This window comes from Pan paniscus, chromosome 20 (genome assembly GCF_029289425.2).
Source record: "Pan paniscus chromosome 20, NHGRI_mPanPan1-v2.0_pri, whole genome shotgun sequence".
NCBI classification, from domain to species: domain Eukaryota; kingdom Metazoa; phylum Chordata; class Mammalia; order Primates; family Hominidae; genus Pan; species Pan paniscus.
In genome coordinates this window covers 46,478,770-46,496,918 of record NC_073269.2, presented here as the reverse complement: position 1 = coordinate 46,496,918, position 18,149 = coordinate 46,478,770, and the positions used below count along the sequence as shown (strand labels likewise).

The following is an 18,149-nucleotide window of genomic DNA, read 5'->3' as shown; positions in this document are numbered from 1 at the left end:
TTATTTATTTATTTATTTTTGAGGAGTCTTACTCTGTTGAGTGCAGTGGTGTGATCTCAGCTCGCTGCAACCTCTGCCTCCCGGGTTCAAGCGATTGTCCTGCCTCAGCCTCCCAAGTAGTTGGGATTACAGGTGCCCGCCACCATGCCCAGCTAATTTTTGTATTTTTAGTAGAGACAGGGTTTCATCATATTGGCCAGGCTGGTCTCAAACTCCTGACCTCGTGATCCACCCACCTCAGCCTCCCAAAGTGCTTGGATTACAGGCATGAGCCCCCGCGCCCGGCCACGTTTAGAAGATAGTTTGGCAGTGTCCACCAAAGCTGAGCACCAGCCATCTGCCCTAGCTGTGTGCACAGGAGAAGTGGGGACACACACTCACCTTAGAAAGTGTCCCCCTCACTCAGCAGCAGGACTCACTCTAGCCCCAACTGGAACAACCCAAGTATCCACTGTGAGAGGAACAGTCAGATCCACTGTGGAGTGTTCTCACAGTGGGGCGCCACACAGCAGTTAGGAATGAGCTACAGCTACACACGACAGTGTGGACGCGTCTCATAGGCTAATGTCGAGGGAAAGCTGCACAGAGGAGGTGAGTCCACAGTTCACAGGTGTGTCTGTGTGCAGTGGTACAGATGGGAAGTAGAGGTTAATTCTTGTGGGGGATGGTCAGTAACCGGGAGGGGCACACAGGGCCTTCCAGGGGGAGATGCCACCTCAGCCTCGCAAGTAGCTGGGACTATAGGTGTGTGCCACCATGCCTGGCCAATTTTTTTTTTCATATTAAGAAATATGGAGATGGGGTCTCGCTGTGTTGCCCAGGCTGGTCTCAAACTCGTGGGTTCAAGCAATCCTGCCACCTAAGTCCCCCAAATTGCTGGGATTACAGGTGTGAGCCACTTTGCCTGGCTGCATATTTCATAATTAAAGGACAAAAAGTCTAGAAAAAAGGAATAGAAGAAAGCTAGTGCCCCCACGTTCGAACTTAAGAACCGCAGTTCACAATGGGGACGGTGGGTGGACAGGGCCTGGCTCTCGGCTCTCCCTGCCCAGCTGTTCCCAGGTACCCTGGGGGTGGGCCAGGGGGTGGGGAGGGTTGTATCTGGCCTCCCTCTGAGCCTCAGAGGGTGAGGCTGTGTGTGCTGGGCCCAGCCTGGCATGGGAGGGTTGATGTCCAGGAGCCCCGGGCATCTTTCCCTGGAAGGAAAGGCTGGGGTGGCAGGAAGCCTTGGGAGCATGCGCCTGAGATCCGTTGACTTTTCCAACAGCTGGAAAACCTCATGCTGGACAAAGATGGCCACATCAAGATCACTGACTTTGGCCTCTGCAAAGAGGGCATCAGTGACGGGGCCACCATGAAAACCTTCTGTGGGACCCCGGAGTACCTGGCGCCTGAGGTGTCTGGGGTTGGCGGGGGTAGGAACGTGTGAGGCCAAGGGTAGGGGGATCCCCCAGACCTGTGTGTTTCCAGCCCAGATGCCCTGAGGGCAGGACTGTGATGCCAGCCTCAGGGCCACGGGCCCAGCCCTCATTTCTCCTCCATCCTCAGGTGCTGGAGGACAATGACTATGGCCGGGCCGTGGACTGGTGGGGGCTGGGTGTGGTCATGTACGAGATGATGTGCGGCCGCCTGCCCTTCTACAACCAGGACCACGAGCGCCTCTTCGAGCTCATCCTCATGGAAGAGATCCGCTTCCCGCGCACGCTCAGCCCCGAGGCCAAGTCCCTGCTTGCTGGGCTGCTTAAGAAGGACCCCAAGCAGAGGTGAGGGCTGGCGTCGGCCCTGCCCAGCCCAGCGCCAGCTGCTGCCACTGTCCCTGCGGCCTGGAGGGGGCAGCGTCCACAAGGGCGCTCGCTTGTAGGGTCGCAGTGTGTCGTCCCCACACAGCCCCTGAAAATGTCCACAGTGGCACTTAGGGAGTGCTCCCCCCAGGGCAGGCCCATCCTTGACACTGCCTTATTTTATGGGGACACTGAGGAACAGGGCATCCTCTGGGCCTGGCTGGGGCCGCCAAACCATATGTGGCAGAGCCAGGATAGGAACGGAGCCTGCCCTACTAACTCCCTTTCTGGACTCAGGGTAAGGCCAGGCAGTGAGGACACGTGGGTCCGGGTTGCTGACTCCCTGGCTCTGACTCTGGGCACGTGAGCTCCCTCCCTGAGCCTCGGTTTCCTCCTCTGTGAAGTGGTTTGTGGTCAAGACAGAATCATTAAGGGCCATACAGGGCCTGCCTACGCCGAAAGCCCGTCTGCCCGAACCCAGCTGCTCCGGGAGGCAGGTGCTGACGGCCGTCTCTGCACAGGCTTGGTGGGGGGCCCAGCGATGCCAAGGAGGTCATGGAGCACAGGTTCTTCCTCAGCATCAACTGGCAGGACGTGGTCCAGAAGAAGGTGAGCCCCACTGCTTGCCCCAGCAGGACCCTCGCCCACTCGTGGTGACCTTGGTTGAGGCCTCCTGGCCTCAGGGTCCCTGAGCCTGAGCTCCTCTCCTCCGTAGCTCCTGCCACCCTTCAAACCTCAGGTCACGTCCGAGGTCGACACAAGGTACTTCGATGATGAATTTACCGCCCAGTCCATCACAATCACACCCCCTGACCGCTGTGAGTGCCTGGGGCCCCCGTGCTGGTATGCCTGCCCCAGTGGTGGAGGGTTGGGGTCTGCTCTTAACTCACTTCTCAGGGAGGGCCCTCGAAGGCCCCGCTTCATGTCTGGGAGATTTCCCCAAGGTCTGCTCTCAGGTCCTTTTGCTGTTGGTCCTCTTTGGACCTGGTGAGGCCACCAGGAGCCATCGACTGCAGCACGTTCTGGAGCTCAGTCGAGGGTCTCAGGGCAGGAGGCAGCCCGGTCCCTGAGCCTGGCTGGGTTCACTGCTTTACAGCTGTTTGGGTTCTTACTCTGAACTCAGCCCAGGGCTGGGCTATGCTGGGGACACAGCACTGATTGAGCTAGCCCTGGGCCCTGCCCTGGAAAGCTCCCAGCCCAGGTAGGGTGGGCGGCCTGGAGTGCTCAGGGCTAGGGCGTGGGAGGCCAGGGACTGGGGAATCCCAGAGGAAATATCTGACCTGGCCTGCAGTTAGGGAGGGCTTCCTAGAGGAGGAAGCAAACATGTCAGCTGGCCGGAGGAATGACGTGTGGGATGCCAGCAATGGGAGAAGCATGGCATAGCTAAGGACAGGCAGCAGCCAGGGAGATGGTGGTGAGAAGAGAGGGCATGGGGCTGGAGTGCAAGGGTCTGGGGGCCACTGGGAGGGGTGGGGACTGCTTGCATGGGGGGAGCCAGCCATGGAAGGGTTTCACACAGAGAGGGACAGGGTTCAAGCAGGCCTTTAGAAAGCCCCCCGGCTGCCCGTGGAGAATGGATGGGAGGGTGTGAGAGGCAGGCCAGGACAGGGCTCTGGGCTGGACTCTGGCATGGTGGTGTGTGGGCCAGAGAGAAGGTGGGAGGCTCAGAAGGCCCTGCCAGCTGTGGGGCGCATGGGCAAGGGCACAGGAAACTCCCAGGGGAGGCCGCCCGGGGCTCGGGTTTGGGGAGTGGGTCCGTGGCTGAGGGCCTCCATTGCGGAGGGATGGGCCTTTCCTGTCCTGTCCTGTGGGCAGCCCCCGCCAGCTGGGGCCGTTTCCCCAGGGAGTCTGGGCAGGTGTCCCAGGCCCTCTCCTGACTGGTCCTCCCCATCCACCTCTGCCGCCCACAGATGACAGCCTGGGCTTACTGGAGCTGGACCAGCGGACCCACTTCCCCCAGTTCTCCTACTCGGCCAGCATCCGGGAGTGAGCAGTCTGTCCACGCAGAGGACGCACGCTCGCTGCCATCACCGCTGGGTGGTTTTTTCCCCCTAACTTTTTACTTTGCCTTTTTGGTTTGTGTCCCCACCCCCACCTCCTCACCCCCTTTCCAGTTCTTCTTCAGGCCCCTCCCAGACGCACCCCAGCGGCCCCTGCAGCCCCTGCCTCCAGCCTCACCTTTGTGCCCAGACTCGCATTTGGAAGACTCCACCTCCCGCCCAGGCCTGGGCTGTTGGGCGGTTGGAGATTCAGGTTTTAATCCACACAAGCCCCAGTGAGGGGTGAAGCATGGCGCCCGGGGCCTACCTGAGTTTCTGGCCTGGGTGTCGTGCTGGTGTCTGCCTCTGCGCTGCTGCATCTGGACGAAGGCTGCCTTCTGGTGGGACGCGACACCCGGCAGACAGTGGTGCTGCCTTCCAGGCCCCGTGGCCTAGGTTCGGAGTGGCCAGGCACGGGGCGGTCCAATCCCCCACCCGCTGTCCCCCTATGGGGGCAGAAAAGCAATAATGTCCAGGGGCAGGCAGGGGCCCTTGGGAGCTGCAGGGCTGGGGGTTAGGGCTGCTCCCTGGTGAATGGAGTCAGATCCTAGGATCTGTACCATGGGGAACCAGGAGTGGCCGGGCTGGGTGCCGCCTCCTGGTCCGGCCTCCTCCCCACCAAACTGTCCTCACCCTATGGATGAGGCAGGAGGAACATTTGGGGGCAAACCTGCCTGCCTCCCAGCCCCGTGCCTTACTAGGGCTTCCTTCCAGCTGGCCTTACCTCCCGCTGGACCCTGGGCCTGGCCTGGCCCCACTGGGGGGCTATGGGCTGGGCTCACCCTCTCCTCTGCGGGGGTGGAGGGGCACCAGCCTTGGCTGTTACAATCTTACACCGGACAGTATTGGGCCCCATGGACTTGGTCAGGGAGGGGTGGGGGTGGGCATCTCTGGTACCTATTGGGGTGGGGGGCCTCTGAGAAGGGAGGCTCCTAGGCCCCCCTCACCCCTCCCTCTTCCCAGGGCCCCACGTTCTGCAGCCTTAAGGTTGAACATGAGTGCACGTCCATGTCAGTGCTGTGGGACTCCTGTGCGTGCCTCGGACTGCGTGTGTCGGCGGGACGCAGGCACACGTGGGTGTGTGTGCATGTGTGTTTGTGTGAGGGCAGCATGTCCTCCAGTGTGCATGGTGTGTGGGCTTGGGCCCCGTCCCTGGCCCGAGCATTTCATCCTGTGGGGGAGGGGTGCTGACCTAGTGGGAGGAGCCCCACCGTGATCCATGAGCTGCCCTGCCCACGCCTCCCCTCCCTGTAGCAACACCTCTGGGTGTTTGGAGTTTAGCTTTTGTGGGTTTGCTCTCCCTACCCCATCTCCTGTACTACACAGTTCATGGCAGGGTGGGGAGGGGTGGGGTTGGTTCGGGTGGGTGAGGGTCTTTTTCCTCTGTGTGCGATGTCGTTATCTGACAGTTCTCCGTCCCTACTGGCCTTTCTCCTCGTCTTCATATTTGTACGGTACAAGCAATAAAGACACTCATTTCAGACCAGGGCCCAGCCTGCACTCACGCCGGCCCAACCACTCTGGGCTTTGCCTTGGTGATGGAGTCGGACCCCTGGGCCCCAGCTCCTCCTGTACTAGCCGCTCCCTTCAGCAAGGAGGGCACTGAGCCGGGGCGTGGAGGTGAGAATGAGCTCAGGGTGAGGGCAGCTGGGGTGTGTGCAGGAGCTCAGGCTGGAGAGGGTGGGTGGAGCTGGTGCTGTGGGGCTGAGGGGTATGGGAAGGCTCCCCGCATGTGGGGGTGGGGTAGACAGAGACCACTCCAGGCCCTCAGTGCTGCTTAGGCTAAGAGAGGTGGGGTGGAGGGACAGGGCTGGAAGATCTGGATAGCCCAGAATGAGGAGGGTGCCTGTGCTGTCACTGAATGAGAGGGAGTGGTTCATTCCACCCGGCTGCCGAGCCTTAGAGGGGGGCATTCCTATCCTGCCCCACCTCCCTGTTTATGCTGCCACCTGGAAGCCTTGAGGCCCCCAAATTCCAGTACAGACCCAGTGGTGTGTTCATGGTGGCGTGGTTGCTGTCACCTGGGAGCTCCTGAGCGTTTGGTTAGAACCCCGTTCAGCTTGGGGTCAGCCCTCCCCTAGGCACTGCCCTTTAGCCTGGATGTGTCTGGGCCCCTGCACTTCCCGTGCTTGAGTCACGTGGCTGCATGGCCGGGCGCTGGCCGGATGGAACACCTCCCCCAGCAAGGGACCAGGGACCAGAGCCCTGGCCTGCCCTGCTGAGCCCTGCTGTGCAGAGGGCCTGGCACAGATGAATTTGAGATTTTGCCGCAAGGTGTTAGCACTTCACACCCATTGAGTCTTTGAGATTTTAAGTGAATGTAAGCAGAAAAAGTCAGATCCAATTTACAGAAATCAGAGTTAGCTACAGCTAAGACTCGTTTGGTTGGGGTTTTTTAGTTTGTCTTTCTAAAGTCATGTGGACCTTAATTTAATTACAAAAGTCTACCCTGGTGGTCATAAAATAGGCAGGCCTATGAAGAAAGGCCTTTTACTCTTCCATCTCGTCCCAGCCCCGAATTGACCCACGTTGCTGCTCCTCACACCATGGTGACACAGGTCTTGTAGTGTGGGCACAGGCCTGGCTACCTCATCTTTTTAGTGCCTCTCTCCTCTTCCACAGGATGGGGTCCCACAGCTGCAGCAGCTGGCCCCGTAGTTGAGCATGTGTGGTTATCCTGTAGAGCTTTTCCCAAGAAGGGTGTTTGAACTTAGAGTCTTAATAAAATCTTACCAAATAAATTTTGAGTAGAATAATCGTCTTTTGCAATGTACATTTTAAAAATTTCACACGTTCTTTTTTGTATATAAAGAACAGTGACTGGGCACAGTGGCTCATGCCTGTAATCCCAGCAATTTGGGAGGCCGAGGCGGGCGGGTCTCTTGAGGCCAGGGGTTCGAGACCAGCTTGGGCATCATAGGGAGACCTTCATCTCTACAAAAAATACAAAAATTAGCTGGGCATGGTGGTGCATGCCTGCAATCCCAGCTAACTTGGAAGGCTGAGGTGAGGTGGGAAGATCACTTGAGCCCAGGAGTTTGAGGCTGCAGTGAGCTATGATTGTGGCACTGCACTGCAGCCTGGGACAGTGAGACTGTGTCTCTAAAAATAAAAATAAAAAAAACATGATACATGCCATTAAAAAAGACAGCAAAGCAGGAGTATAAGAAAGGAAATTCACCCGAGGTCGCAGGGCCTTGAGTACTCATTTTGGTGCTGATTACCTCTGTGCAAATGGACACGCATCATAAATTGGTAGTTTCCTGCTCTTTTTGTGTAATCTTTTCCAGTTAATGTGAAGCCTCTGGGGGCTGCCCTCGTGCATTGATGGTTGTGTTGAGTCGGGGGTAGCAGTGCGATTCCCTTTTAGCTGCTGCATGGGGGGAACTCAGGCTTTCCAGCTGCTTCCTGGGGTTCACCCCTCAACCGCTTCAGCTGCCCCGTTAACAGGAATTGACTTGGTTTCGTTTGGTGCTACCAGCAGTCCTGTAATAAACTAGCTATCCATCTGTACTGTGCTGGTGCTTTTGTTTGTCTACATCCCAGGATTTTAATGTCCAGTACCTTTCCAAAAATGTGTAGCCATTCACATACTTTAAATTTTGAAATAATTGCAGACTTGCAGAAAACTTTCAAAAATAGTGCTGTACTAAGATTATTCCAGGCCTGGGGCAGGAAATGTACAAGATGAGCCTGGGGCATCTTGCAGTGCCTGAAAGCACGCACTGATATGCTTAAGTCACAGGGACACAGGAGCCAACAGAAAGCTTCCAGTGGCCAAAGCTGAAAAGAATTTGAACAACAAAATAAATAGCATAATATTGGGTTTTCACCTAAAATGTGAAATAAGTCTATTGCTAAGTGGCAAAATGGGGAGAATACGCAAATCTACACAAAATCATAAGTAATTTCTGTAGACAGCCTTCAAGGAGGGCTGTGGAACCCCCACTTCTTAGGCGTGAGCTGCAGTGACTCCTCCAAAGAGTGCAGTGTGGAGAGGGGGAAAAGTAACTTTTCAGTGAAGGTCTCTGGCAAACACTACATCATCCAGCCAATCGAGGCCAACATTGCCGATGAATCACCTTCACAGTATCCCTTTAATGTGATAGAATGGCACTTTCCCTCTGATCCTCCTCCTGCAGACACACACCACCTCACTGAGAGGAAGCAGACATCAGACAGATCTCAGTTGAGGGATTTGTCTGCCAAGGTGGTTAATCAGGAAAGTCTGAGAAAGTGACACATCCAAGATCAACCAAAAGAGTCATGGTGACTAAATGTAATGTCTCCTGAAATAGAAAAAGAACGTAGGGAAAAAGGAAGGCTTGAATAAAGCATGGACTTAATAGATGAATATTGGTCTAACGGATTGTGACAAATGGGGCACACTAATATGAGATGTTCATTGGGGAAATTGGGTGTGGGGTAGGTGGGAACTGTCAATCTATTCAAAAATAAAAGTTATGTAGAAGAATTACAAAATATACCCTTCGCCAGGTTTGTCATAGCATTTTACTTAAAACGGACAAAAATGGGATCGGAATGTTACATTCACCCCTCCACCTCCTGCTCCACATTGTATACCTGTCCTAAAGAACATTCTGCTACATAACTGCTCTCCAGTTATCAAGGTCAGGAAGCTAACATTGAAACTGCTCTTCTGTACAGATTTTATAGTGTTCGCTAATGGTCATGCTTAATGTCCTTGTATGTTAAAAATTCCTAGCTAATGACCAGGCTCACATGTTGCATTCAGTTGGCAGGTGTGAAACTCACAGGGCAGTTATTTTGCAGTTATTTTCCCTCAACCAGGGTTGGTTGCCTCACTTTTTCTCTTTTTTTTAAGACGGAGTCTCGCTCTATCGCCCAGGCTGGAGTGCCATGGTGCGATATTGGCTCTCTGCAACCTCTGCCTCCAGGGTTCAAGCGATTCTCCTGTCTCAGCCTCACCAGTAGCTGAGATTACAGGCACCCACCACCACACCCAGCTAATTTTTGTATTTTTAATAGAGACAGGGTTTCACTATGTTGGCCAGGCTGGTCTCGAACTTACCTCAAGTGATCTGCCTGCCTCACCTTCCCAAAGTGCTGGGATTACAGGCGTGAGCCACTGCGCCTGGCCTAAAAAAAAAAAAAAAGATATGTATATCTTTTTTTTTTTTTAAAGCTACTTACGTCTCTCCATTTGCCCGCAAGGAAATTCCTTGTGGACAGAAGACAGGCAGAGTTCAAAGTCATCCCTGTGCTCACATGAGACCAATGCATATCTGATGGCTTCCTCTGCCCTATTGTTTGACCCAGACTAGGCATGGATGGCTCTTCCTGTAAATTGTGCATTCAGTAAAAGGCTAATCAAACTCAAAAGAATGCAGCCGTTTGTCTCCTTTCTATGACCTGGAAGCCCCCTCCCCTGCTTCGAGTTGTCTTGCCTTTCCGGACCGAACCAATGTACAGCTTACACATATTGATGACGTCTCATGTCTCCATAAAACGTATAAAACCAAGCTGTGCCCCGAATACCTCCTGAGGCTGTGTCACACGCACACCCTTAACTTTGGCAAAATAAGCTTTCTAAATTGATTGACACCTATCTCAGATACCTTTTGGTTTACACAGTTAATAAGCATCTTGTGTAGAAACATTTTGTAGATATCCCGATTCCTATCAGATGTTCACCCACTAGTTTGAACATCTATTGATATTTCTTGCATGAAATGATGCTGTGGTGGTTGCCAAATAGGATTTTCCATCCTTCTACATTATTAGTTCGGCCAGTCATGGTGGCTCACACCTGTAATCCTAGCACTTTGGGAAGGCAAGGTGGGAGGATTGCTTGAGCCCAGGAGTTCAAAACCAGCCTAGGCAACAAAGTGATACCCCAGTCTCTACAGAAAAATTTAAAAATTAGCCAAGCATGATGGCGCACACCTGTAGTCCTAGCTACTTGGGAGCCTGAGATGGGAGGATCACTTGAGCCTAGGAGGTTGAGGCTGCAGTAAGCCATGTTCACACCACTGCACTCCAGCCTGGGTGACAGAGCGAGACCCTGTCTGAAAACAAAACACATTTATAGTTCACGTTCTAAAGATTAGAAGAGCTTTTCTTTCCCACTGCCTGAGTTATATCAGAATAAACTTGTATTTTAATTTTATTCAGTGGTTTGTGATCCATGACTATCATCTTGATGCTCACATTTTCTAGATTTAGCTAGTGACTTCTGCATCTATGTGACTTGCCCTGCCATTGGGACACTTTCTGCCACACAAAAATATTCCAGATCTTGTACTTTCTCTTGTATGACCCTGGGATCAGCCATTTCTCCAAGTAGCCCTGGTTCCTTTTAGTGGAGAATGGGATGCGGCAGCCAGGGTTTGGATGTTAGGGGTGCTTCTCACTATTGGGGTGTCGCTGCTCTTAAGCTCTCCCAGTGGATTAAGCTAGGAAATACATGTTTGCATACAAACCACTTTTTAAAAAAAAAAATTTTTTTTTTTGAGACGGAGTCTCGCTCTGTCGCCCAAGCTGGAGTACAGTGGCCCAATCTCGGCTCGCTGCAAGTTCCGCCTCCAGGGTTCATGCCATTCTCCTGCCTCAGCCTCCTGAGTAGCTGGGACTACAGGCTCCTGGCACCACGCCCAGCTAACTTTTTGTATTTTTAGTGGAGATGGGGTTTCACCGTGTTAGCCAGGATGGTCTCCATCTCCTGACCTCGTGATCCGCCCGCCTCGGCCTCCCAAAGTGCTGGGATTACAGGAGTGAGCCACCACACCCGGCCACACAACACTTAACTTCTATATAAACAACCATGTGTTCACACAATTTTATCTCCAATTCCATTGCGACACCGACACCACAAGGGTCATTCTAACCTCCGATCTATGTTTGTACATCCATCCTCTGACGGTGCAAACCCTGATTCTACATTGTGAAATCATCCCGACTTTATGGTCAGGAAAGCGAGGCCCAGAGGGGCTGCTTCCGGGCAGCAGGATGAGGATCTGTCTCCAGCTGTCCGACCTTAGAGGGCTTCGAGAGGACAGAGCCAGCCTGCGGGGCACTCACCTTTGTGCACCTGCCCAGGCGAGGCGGGCTCAGTGCGCACGCGCCCAGGGGCCTTTAAAGCGCCCGCCGCGCGTCTCTTCCCCTAGCTGCAAGGGTCGGTGCTTGGCCTCGCCCGCAACACCCTCCTGGAGGATGCTGGTGAGAGGCAGGGACCAGGGGTCCGGCTCCCGGCTCGGGTCTATCGTTAGGCGCTGGGCCCCCAGGCCCTCTCCTTTGCAGAGTCCCGCTGCCTCCCTCGACGCAGAGCCTTCAAGCGCCGCAGTCCCCGACGGCTTCCCCGCGGGCCCCAGTGTCTCCCCAAGACGCCTGGCGAGGCCGCCGGGGCTGGAGGAGGCGCTGAGCGCGCTGGGGCTGCAGGGAGAACGCGAGTACGCCGGGGACATCTTCGCCGAAGTCATGGTGAGCCTACCCGCCGCCTGCCCTGGTGAGGGCGACGCCGGCCTACAGCCCGGCACCCACTCAACACCACTCTGAACTCCCACCGCTCCAGCGTCTCCTCCCTATCACTGGCAGCCGGCGTTCTTTCCCTGCAACGTCCAGGCTTTTGTTTTGTTTTCACACAGCGCCGTTTCTACCGCTGGGAATGCCCTTTCCCACCGTCCCAGGGCTCTTTGCAGCCCCTCCTGGGGTGTTTATGGTCCCCTGTACTTATCCTCCACATTTATTTGTTTAACAAATATTTAATGGTTTAGTAGCAAATGTTTTAGGTGCTGGAGATGCTGCAATGCTGGCCTCGTTCTGGGGAGATGAGCAAACACATAGAATAACTAGGGAAAGGCCACGCAAACCAAAACATTGGCCTCGCCAGCCTTCAGATATCCCTGCTGCAGAAGGAAGACTGAAGGGAGGAGTTTGTTGAACGTCTTGCCTGCGACTCTCCTGGGCCAGGATCTCTGTTAGGACCTGAGAGACACCTGTGTTGTGGGCAGAAGTCCCTGCCTTCGTGGGACTGGCAGCCTAGCGGCCAAATAGACAAAGCACACAGGGAGTCATCTTCACAGTGAAAATGCTGAGACAAAGAGATAGTGATCGGGTGGTAGGAGTATAGACAAAGTCATGGAGATGTTAGTTGAATGACGGAAAGGTCGAGCAAGGGGCTGGGGAAGGACCCTCTCTGTAGAGGAAACAGGAAGTGCAAAGGGCCTGGGTTAGGAATGGGCTTGGTATAGTCTAGGAGCCAAAAAGAAGGCAGCTGTGGCTGACGCGTGGGTTGTGGGGAGAGAGAGGGAAGAGGTGATGCTGGAGCAGAGCCTGAAAGAAATCAGAGTTTTCTCCAAGGGTACTGGGAGCCATGGAAGGGTTTTAAGCTGGGGAGTTCCTTGGTCAGATCTTTCTTTGGGAAGACGCTTCTGGGTGCTCTGAGGCAGAGGGGTTGAGGATTGGTGGTCAAGAGTTGAAGTCTGAGGCCGGGTGCAGTGACTCATACCTGTAATCCCAGCACTTTGGGAGGCTGAGGTGGGCGGATCACCTGAGGTCAGGAGTTCAAGACCAGTCTGGTCAACGTGGTGAAACCCCGTCTCCACAAAAATATAAAAATTAGCCGGGCATGGTGCCACATGCCTGTAATCCCAGCTACTCGGGAGGCTGAGGCGGGAGAATCGCTTGAACCCAGGAGGCGGATGTTGCAGTGAGCCAAGATTGCGCCATTGCACTCCAGCCTGGGCAACAGAGTGACTTTGTCTCAAAAAAAAAAAAAAAAAAAGTGAAGTCTGGGAACCTAGGGGGAGACGCCCAGGAGTCCACGTGGCTCTGGGGGCTACAGACTGGAGAGGTGGGTATGGAGGCATCTGGAACGAAGCCCAGAGTTCTAGGTGAGGACACGTAAGAGGAGCTCATTTGGAGTCCAGTTTGGGTGTGGCACGCCTAAGATGTCCAACTGACTGGAGGAGGCTGCTGCACCCAGGGCTGGAGCTCAGGAGACAGGCAGAGACACAGGTGTGGAGAGTGAAGCGTCCCTGCCCCAACCCCAGGTGTGCCGCGTGCTGCCCCTGAGAGCCCTGCCCCGCGCTGTGACCCCGGAGATGCGCGCCCTGGTGGTAGACTGGCTGGTCCAGGTGCACGTAGGTATCTGGAAGGGTGTGGGGGGCTGAGTTTGCGTCGCTGCCCGGGACCCTGTGGTCACCCTTGCCCCTCCTCAGGAGTACCTGGGTCTGGCTGGTGACACACTTTATCTGGCGGTTCACCTGCTTGATTCCTACCTGAGCGCTGGCCGCGTGCGCCTACATCGCCTGCAGCTGCTGGGCGTGGCTTGCCTGTTTGTGGCGTGCAAAATGGAAGAGTGCGTGCTTCCCGAGGTACTTCCGGGGTGGGGTTTGGGAGGGTGGATGGAGTCCTTTGGGGAGTAACTGATTCAGTGATTACTGTGTGCCAAGCACCGTGCTGAGTCTGGGATTCCCAACATGTATGAGGGAGGGGCTGTCAATGTGTCCCTTAAACAGAAGAGGAGACCGAGGCTCAGAGAGAGGAAGACATTTGCCCCAAATCAAGCAGTTGGAACTTGGACTCAGTCTAGAATAGTCTGTCTTAAGGCTGGGGGTGGTGGCTCACGCCTGTAATCTCAGCACCTTGGAAGGCTGAAACCGGCAGATCACTTGAGATCAGGAGTTTGAGACCTGCCTGACCAACATGGTGAAACCCTGTCTCTACTAAAAATATAAAAATTAGCCCGGTGTGGTGGTGCACGCCTGTAGGCCCAGCTTCTCAGGAGGCTGAAGTAGGATAATTGCTTGAACCCAGGAGGCGGAAGTTGCAGTGAGCTGAGATCGCGCCACTGCACTCCAAAAAAACCAAACAACAACAACAAAAAACAAAACAAAACAAATCACTTTGGGGAGCCAAGGTGACCTCGTCTCTAATTTAGAAAAGTAAATAAAAATAATATAAACTAGTCCATCTTGAATAGTTACCGTCAACATGCATGAGTTCAGTGCCTTATCAGAACTGCCTGGTGAAGCAGGGAGTAGTATCTGTTTTACGGGGGGCGGGGGGTAGCTGAGGCAGAGAGCTTAAGTGAATGTCCTATGTCACACAGTGAGCAGATGATGGGGTTTGAACTCGAACCTAGGTCTTGAACCCAGGACCCTCAAGCCCGTGCTCTCTAAGACTTCCAGACACAAGTCAATGGCCCCATTTTACACACCAGGAAACTGAGGTCCGGAACTTGGGGCCTTTCCAGGGCAGGGAGTAAACAGCCCGGATCCAAGACTCCTTCACCCCCCGCCCGCATCCCCCATCTGCAGCCCGCCTTCCTCTGCCTCCTGAGCGCGGACTCCTTCTCACGGGCGGAACTGCTGCGCGCCGAGCGCCGCATCCTGAGCCGCCTGGATTTCCGGCTGCACTACCCGGGCCCGCTGCTGTGCCTCGGGCTGCTGGCCGCGCTGGCAGGGAGCAGCCCCCAGGTGAGCCCTTGTGAATACGCGGGGTGGGGGCGTGGCCGGCGCGAGGTGGGGCGTGGCCTGACAGTCGCCCCGCCTCACTTGCAGGTGATGCTACTTGCCACCTACCTCCTGGAGCTGTCTTTGCTGGAGGCCGAGGCGGCGGGATGGGAGCCGGGTCGTCGTGCGGCTGCGGCTCTGAGCCTGGCGCACCGCTTGCTCGACGGGGCGGGCTCCAGGCTCCAGCCAGAACTTTACAGGTGTAGTCTTGGCGGAGGAAGTGTATGGGGTCACCGCAGCTTCAGGGACTTACCTTCCTGGTCATTTTTACGGTCTCAGAGAATGAGAGACAATTATTGAGGAGGAGGTGGCACCTAGACTTGATTTTTCTGGGTGTGGGAGAGAATGGGGTGGGAGGACCCCATTAGTCTAGATCTGGGTTCTCTTAACCTTGCCCCAGGGTGGAAGATAGTCTCCCAGGCCCAGAAGATGCTCCTATTGCCTTCCAGGGCTGAGAACGAAGGATCTCCCAGGCCTCGAGTCCTCCATCTCTGTATCTGGTGGTGGATGGGGTGCTCTTTTAGCTGCTAGGGCCGCTAACCATGCTACCAGGAGGCAGGGCGAAATGGTTTCCCTCAGCCTGTGAGCCCAGCATAGAGAGGATGGCTGCCCATCCTCAGCTCCCCTCCTTGCTTCCTCACGTCTTCTGACTCCGCACTAGCCGCGCCCTGTAGGAAGAATCGGGTGTCCACCTCTCCCCGGTGCTCGCCTAGTCACTCCAGTTGAAGACGGGACGCGTGCCCGATCTCAAGAGAGCCCCCGACCTGTCCTTGGGGACCCACATCGACGCTTCTTAGTCTCCAGTTCCAAGGATGGGTCATCTCCAACCCCTTGCCCTGCCTCAGTTTCTCCATCTCCCTGCTGCAGCCCCGAGGAACTGGGCACCCTCGAGCCGTGCATGGCCCGCGCTGCACTCCGAGGTCCCGCGCCCGGTCGCGCCGCAATCTTCCTCAAGTATGCGCGGCCCCAGCGCCAGGGGACCAGCCTTGCCGCCGCCTGCCTGCTCCGCCGCCTCCAGTCTGAGCCTCCCTGAGTACTGAGACTCAGTCACAAAAAAATCAACAACAAAAAACAAAACCCTCCCAGTGTGTATCCGTCTCTCATCTCAATAAAAGACTTTATTTTATTCTGAGCGCTCTCTGCCCTCATTGGTCGAATTCCAGTCCCCTCTCGCTTTTGATTGGTCGCTTTCTAGGCCTCGCATCCCTCTGATTGGATGTGCTCACCACTTCCTTTAATGGTTGCTGGGAGATAAAATGCAAATTCTGAACTCCTCCACCAGGGGGCAATGGTGGGCTTCCCCAAGAGTCATTCAGCGGGATAAAACTGGGATCCCTTAAGGACTGGCAAAAAATCACAAGAGATGGGGACTGTGGGGGAATTGAGAATGCCCATCCCGGTCAGAAGAAATGCTACCTCGATGTTGCCAGATTTTCAGATCTTATTCAAGTAAACCTGAGGTTCTGCAATTCCATATCTGCGTTTAGATGTCAACTAAAAAATTCAGTCTTTCTGTTTTTTTTTGTTGTTTGTTTGTTTTTTTTTTTGTTGTTGTTGTTTTAGACGGAGTTTCGTTCTTGTTGCCCAGGCTGCTGGAGTGCAATGGCGCGGTCTCGGCTCACTGCAAACTCCGCCTCCCGGGTTCAAATGATTCTCTTGCCTCAGCTTCCCAAATAGCTGGGATTACAGGCTCCTGCCACCATGCCCGGCTAATTTTTGTATTTTTAGTAGAGACATGTTTCACCATGTTGGCCAGGCTGGTCTCGAACTCCTAACCTCAGGTGATCCTCCCGCCTCGGCCTCCCAAAGTGCTGGGATTACAGGCTTGAGCCACCGTACCCGGCCTAATTCAATATTTCTTAATGGTTGTACAAGCCCAACACATCACATATACTGGGCTATGAAGATAGGTTCTCCCAAGCCTGGAAGATGCTCTGCGAAGGTCATCAGTTTGTAGTAGTAAGTCCTGGATAGTAAGAGTTTTATCAATGGGGTCTGATATACTTAACCTGGGAAGTGCCCAGGTGTCAGTGGGGATAATTATGGTACCAACCTCCTGACACTGTGGTGACGATGTGAGTTAAAATATATGTAAAGCAGCCAGGTGCGGTGGCTCAAGTCTATAATCCCAGCACTTTGGGAGACCGAGGCAGGCGGATCACGAGGTCAGGAGTTTGAGACCGGCCTGGTCAACATAGTGAAACCCCGTCTCTACTAAAAATGCAACAAATTAGCTGGGTGTGGTGGCGGGCTTCTGTAATCCGAGCTACTCAGGAGGCTGATGCAAGAGAATCGCTTGAACCTGGAAGGTGGATGTTGCCGTGAGCCGAGGTCACGTCATTGCACTCCAGCCCCGGCGACAGTGCAAGACTCCATCTCAAAATAAATAATAAAAAATAAATAAAAGGGAAAGCTTTATGACAATGTCTGACACCTAGGAGGTGTTGTAAAGTGTTAGCATTGCATCCCAGCAGGACTGTGATTTTAGGTACAGTTGTCCTGTGCTACTGTGCCTGGGTACCTAGGCATTTACTTCGTCAGAAAACGTGGTTATGAATCAACGGATCTCCTTTTTTTTATTTATTTATTTTTTGAGACAGGGTCTCACTCTGTCATCATTCAGGTTGGAGTGCAGTGGTGTGATCTCAGCTCACTGCAACTTCCACCTCTTGGGTTCAAGCAATCTTCCCGCCTCAGCCTTCCAAGTGGTGCACGCCACCACCCCTGGCTAATTTTTTGTATTTTTGGTAGAGACAAGGTTTTGCCATGTTGCCCAGGCTGGTCTCGAACTCCTGAATTCAGGTGATCCACTTGCCCCGGCCTTCCAAAGTCCTGGGATTACAGGTGTGAGCCACTGCGCCCAGCCAGATCTCTGTGTTTTTCATTACAAAACAGACACACCGGAGGTAGGGAAAGGTGTGTGCACTGCTCAAGAACTCAAACTCACGAGTTTTACACTCCTAACTGAGCCTGGGTTTGGAGATGCAGAGAGGAAAATGTTTGCACCCCTGAGGTGTTCAAGGCTGGACCCCAGGGATAAGGGAGAAACTCACTCAGCAAAAGCGTTTTACAGCAAAGTACAATAAGAGATAGAGGCAGATGCTCTGGTTGAGAGGGAAGGTGCTGAGTTCTGGTTTCTGTCTGTCACATGTGACCTGCCATGGGACCTCCAGCTGGAGGATGTGCTGTGGGGGTGGAGTTGGGGAGAGTGGGGAGGCCTGGGGCTGAGACCCAAGCTAGAGTCTCAGAGGAGGGGGAAGGAGTAGTAATGCATAATGCCATTCACTGACACACTCATTCATTCAACAAGTATATATGGATGCTGACTCAGAGCCAGGCACTCATGATCACATGACTCAGAGTCTAATGGACGATAAGAAACACCAGTTGTTAATTGCCCATTAATGTATGAAGCCCTGTGCTAAGTGCCTTACCTGCATAAGATAATTCGGTCTCTGCAACCGCTCTGAGGTTAACTTGCCTTCTATCCTCATGTCGCACAGACGAAGCCGAAGGAGGAGGATCGAGGAACTTGGCCCAGGTCCCACAGCTAAGGAGGCGGCAAAGGAGGACTGAAGGGCAATTGACTCATTCATCCTCGATTTTTTTTCTTGAAAGCCTCCTGCATGCTTCCTTTCCTGGGGACTTGTTTGCCCTCTCACTTGTTTTCCCCCATAGACAGCCGAGCTGGATGAGGGCAAGAAGGAGATCTCTCTTGTTTTTAGAGTTATTCCCTCTTCCAGGAAGACTTTGTCACCACCTCAGCCCAGCGCAGGTACCTCCCACATCCCAGCCCCGACCCCTCTGCCTGTGCCTCTTCCACCTCGGCCCCG

At 54.2% G+C, this 18,149-nt stretch overlaps 2 protein-coding genes across 20 annotated transcripts in view; both read left to right on the top strand.

The window, feature by feature from the left end:
• AKT2 (AKT serine/threonine kinase 2) overlaps positions 1-7,333 on the top strand; it is a 63,861-nt gene extending 56,528 nt beyond the window's left edge. For 11 of the 18 annotated variants that reach the window (XM_063600287.1, XM_003812491.6, XM_055103211.2 and 8 more), the window contains 5 exons: positions 1,268-1,396; positions 1,549-1,763; positions 2,303-2,390; positions 2,497-2,599; positions 3,692-5,303. In XM_063600287.1, coding sequence (XP_063456357.1) covers positions 1,268-1,396; positions 1,549-1,763; positions 2,303-2,390; positions 2,497-2,599; positions 3,692-3,771 — 615 coding nt within the window. In that variant the 3' untranslated portion in view covers positions 3,772-5,303. Of the gene's footprint in view, positions 1-1,267; positions 1,397-1,548; positions 1,764-2,302; positions 2,391-2,496; positions 2,600-3,691 lie in introns of all 18 variants that reach the window. The other 7 variants (XM_034945880.3, XM_063600289.1, XR_010110892.1 and 4 more) reach the window with 6 other exon arrangements.
• A 3,135-nt stretch (positions 7,334-10,468) lies between these two features.
• Positions 10,469-15,449, top strand: CCNP (cyclin P). 2 transcript variants are annotated; one of them, XM_008964933.5, is made up of 6 exons: positions 10,469-11,281; positions 12,853-12,942; positions 13,021-13,176; positions 14,122-14,280; positions 14,365-14,516; positions 15,184-15,449. In XM_008964933.5, the coding sequence occupies exons 1-6, from the start codon at positions 10,811-10,813 to the stop codon at positions 15,347-15,349; spliced, it is 1,194 nt and encodes a 397-aa protein (XP_008963181.4). In that variant the 5' UTR covers positions 10,469-10,810; the 3' UTR covers positions 15,350-15,449. The 2 variants fall into 2 exon arrangements, with proteins under 2 accessions (XP_008963181.4, XP_008963182.4); XM_008964934.5 differs by lacking the exon at positions 12,853-12,942 and having other exon boundaries at positions 10,515-11,281.
• The last annotated feature ends 2,700 nt before the right edge of the window (positions 15,450-18,149 follow it).

Excerpts from the sequence above, each read along its gene's own strand:
- CCNP (XM_008964933.5), top strand. The coding sequence starts at position 10,811 with ATGAGGATCTGTCTCCAGCTGTCCGACCTTAGAGGGCTTCGAGAGGAC. Across the intron at positions 11,282-12,852 it reads ACATCTTCGCCGAAGTCATG|GTGTGCCGCGTGCTGCCCCT; the intron begins GTGAGCCTACCC and ends CCCCAACCCCAG. Across the intron at positions 14,517-15,183 it reads CTCCAGCCAGAACTTTACAG|CCCCGAGGAACTGGGCACCC; the intron begins GTGTAGTCTTGG and ends TCCCTGCTGCAG.